We start from the raw sequence: 2,965 nt of genomic DNA on the forward strand, positions 1-2,965 counted from the left end.
CTGAGGATCAAATTTAGTTTATATTTGTGCCAAAAAACCAACTCAACCAAAAACTTAAAATTTAATGGTTGAGATTCCATAATATATTATATATTCTAACAAACTGCACTTTGTGAGTCTATATGTGTATGTTGTGTGGTGAACCTTATAATAGAAACTAAGTGTCTATATGTTTGTGTATGCAGAGAACATTATAGGTAAAGGAGGTTGTAGTCGTGTTTATAAGGGCATATTTCTTGATGGTAAAAAAGTGGCTGTAAAAGTTCTGAAATCTTCAAAACAAACATGGAAGGATTTCTCATTAGAAGTTAATATTATGTCTTCTTTAAGACACAAAAATATAACACCTTTGCTTGGCGTTTGTGTTGACAATAGTGAGCTCATCTCTGTTTATGAGTTCATGTCTAAGGGGAGTTTAGAAGATAACTTACATGGTAAGTAAATTATATACGCATTATTTCGATTGTTACTCCCTTCGTTGCATTGTATTTGTGATACTTAAACATAAAAAAATCTCACAATGTAACAGTTGAGAACAAAGAAAAAAAAGGATTATCATGGAGTGCAAGGTTAAAAGTAGCAATTGGGATAGCGGAGGCCCTTGTTTATTTGCATCACAGATGTACAAAGCCTGTTATTCATCGAGACATCAAAACTTCTAATATTCTTTTGTCTGATAATTTTGAACCTCGGGTATTTAATTACTATCTTCAAAAATCTTTGCATTCACATAGAACATAGTAACAAGGTACCACGTACGATTTGCATGGAAAAAGTTGGTTAAGGAACTATTCCACCGACCAACAACTTCATTATTACCTAATGAAATATCTTAGGAACCTCTTAATGTCTTCCATGTATTTCACGTACGTTGATTTTAGCTTTATATCACAAATTCTCAAATGAACGGTCTCACAGTGAGATTATCTCTATTGGACTGATCCAATATATAGTTATTATCTTAAATAATTACTTATAATTTCAAAATAATTACTTATAATTTTAAAGTGATTATCACTAACAATCTTATAGTGATCAATTAAAGCGTTAAATCCTTTGAATGTAGTTATCTTAGAATAATTTATCGACTTATTTGGGTGTAGTTATCTGATTTTGGACTAGCAATATGGGGTCCAAATTCATCATGTTATGAGACCTACACAGATGTAGTGGGAACATTTGGATACCTCGCACCGGAGTATTTCATGTACGGCAAGATCACCCACAAGGTAGATGTCTACTCCTTTGGTGTTGTCCTACTTGAATTATTAACCGGAAGAAAACCCATTGATTCCCGAGAGAGCTTAGTCATTTGGGTAACTTCTTCTATTCTTCTACTACTATTTTTTATTAATTACTTTTTATTTACAACAAAAATGGAAAAAGAAAATCTAAAAAATAAGCTTTTTTTATGAAATACTTGAAAAGTAAGCATTAAATAAAAATATTTCTAAAAAACAGCGTCTTTTATCCGAGCCAGAGAAATGACATCATTTGTTGTTACTAACAACAGACGATTATTAAACTTGAGTCAAAATATCATCCCAATAATTGCTTGTTGTTACTAACAGGGGGCGATCATTGAACTTGACTTTTTGACTCAGTTTAATAATCGCACGCTGTTACTAACAACGAGTGATTGTTGGGATGACTTTTTAACTCAGTTACTAATCGTTGGGCGTTGGCCATTAGAAATAGTGAACAATGTCATTTCTCATGCTCGGACTAGGAAACGCTTATTTTGAGAAATAAAATTATACTCATTTTGTAGCACATTATATACACACAACAACTTATAAGTTTATGGTGTGCGAATTGAAAAAACACAGGCAAAACCGATGTTACAAAGTGGTAAAATAATCAAAAGAATTATAGATCCTTGTTTGAAAGGAAGTGTAGATGAAAGCCAAATGCAAAGAATGATCCTTGCAGCTACCCTTTGCTTGACAAGAGCAACTAGGCTTCGGCCTAACATGGACCGGGTATGTTTTTCAGGACCTTAATTCAAAATAGATCATATTACTTGGCCTTATTAATTTCATGTTTCAATATAGGATCGATATTAAAATCTATGTAGTCATCATACTTATTTTGTATACTCATTGTTGGTGGTGAAAATAAGTCTCTGTCACAAGGGTGAAAGGAGAATATCTCAATCAATGGGTTAACAAATTCTTATTTCTTATGTTGAAATATTTGTTTCCAGATTCTAAAACTTTTGAAAGGGGAGGAAAGTATAGAAACATGGGCAGAATTTGGAGTTTATGATGAGAAACAAGAAGATCAAGAAGAAAACTCAGCCGAGTTTTACCAAAACTCCAGTGCTGATAAATCACACTTAAGTCTCGCACTTCTCGACATTGAAGAAGATTTTACATCGTATAGTAGTGGTGAAAGGAGCACTAGCTCTCATACTCTTGGAGATTTTCTTAGTACAAGGTGTAGGAGTTCTTGCAATTTTGATTAGCCCAGCTTAACTATTTTATGAAAAAAAAAAAAAAAACTTTATCTATTTTTTGGATTTTGATTATAAGTTAGATAATTTTGTATAGGGGTTTAAAGAAATTAATAGGTATGCATTGACATATGATATGCACTCTTGTTAATGTGGTGGTTTTGTTAAGTGTAAACTGTGTATGGAACTTGTTTATTGTATGACTCAATAATCTCATCTCTTTTATTTTGATGTGTGAGCATTGGTAGTAGTGTAGAATTGGATGTAGGACCTTTGTTTCTTCCCTTGATATAAATATCATGTTTATTTTCCTACCATAATAAACAAATAGTCATTTATTAGAGTGTTGAGAGCGACATCAAAATTAGTGTTTGGTGAGAGGTAATTGCTTTGAAATTGAGATTATAAAATTTTTTTTTTTTGAGTCATGGGGTTTTCGAAGTTTGATATGAAGGAGTATGTCTGTAGACATTTCCGACAATTACTAAATATAAATATATAGGATATTTA

The 2,965-nt window shown here is 32.0% G+C and overlaps 1 protein-coding gene across 2 annotated transcripts in view; it reads left to right on the forward strand.

Annotated features, from left to right (window-relative positions):
- Nucleotides 1–2,686, forward strand: part of LOC130805241 (protein kinase STUNTED-like) — a 9,552-nt gene extending 6,866 nt beyond the window's left edge. Inside the window, exons 6-10 of one of the 2 annotated variants that reach the window (XM_057669922.1) lie at nucleotides 186–434; nucleotides 530–693; nucleotides 1,104–1,316; nucleotides 1,830–1,982; nucleotides 2,207–2,686. In XM_057669922.1, coding sequence (XP_057525905.1) covers nucleotides 186–434; nucleotides 530–693; nucleotides 1,104–1,316; nucleotides 1,830–1,982; nucleotides 2,207–2,467 — 1,040 coding nt within the window. In that variant the 3' untranslated portion in view covers nucleotides 2,468–2,686. The remainder of the gene's footprint in view (nucleotides 1–185; nucleotides 435–529; nucleotides 694–1,103; nucleotides 1,317–1,829; nucleotides 1,983–2,206) is intronic. The other variant, XM_057669923.1, reaches the window with a different exon arrangement.
- The last annotated feature ends 279 nt before the right edge of the window (nucleotides 2,687–2,965 follow it).

This window comes from Amaranthus tricolor, chromosome 2 (assembly GCF_026212465.1).
Source record: "Amaranthus tricolor cultivar Red isolate AtriRed21 chromosome 2, ASM2621246v1, whole genome shotgun sequence".
Classification (NCBI taxonomy): Eukaryota; Viridiplantae; Streptophyta; class Magnoliopsida; order Caryophyllales; family Amaranthaceae; genus Amaranthus; species Amaranthus tricolor.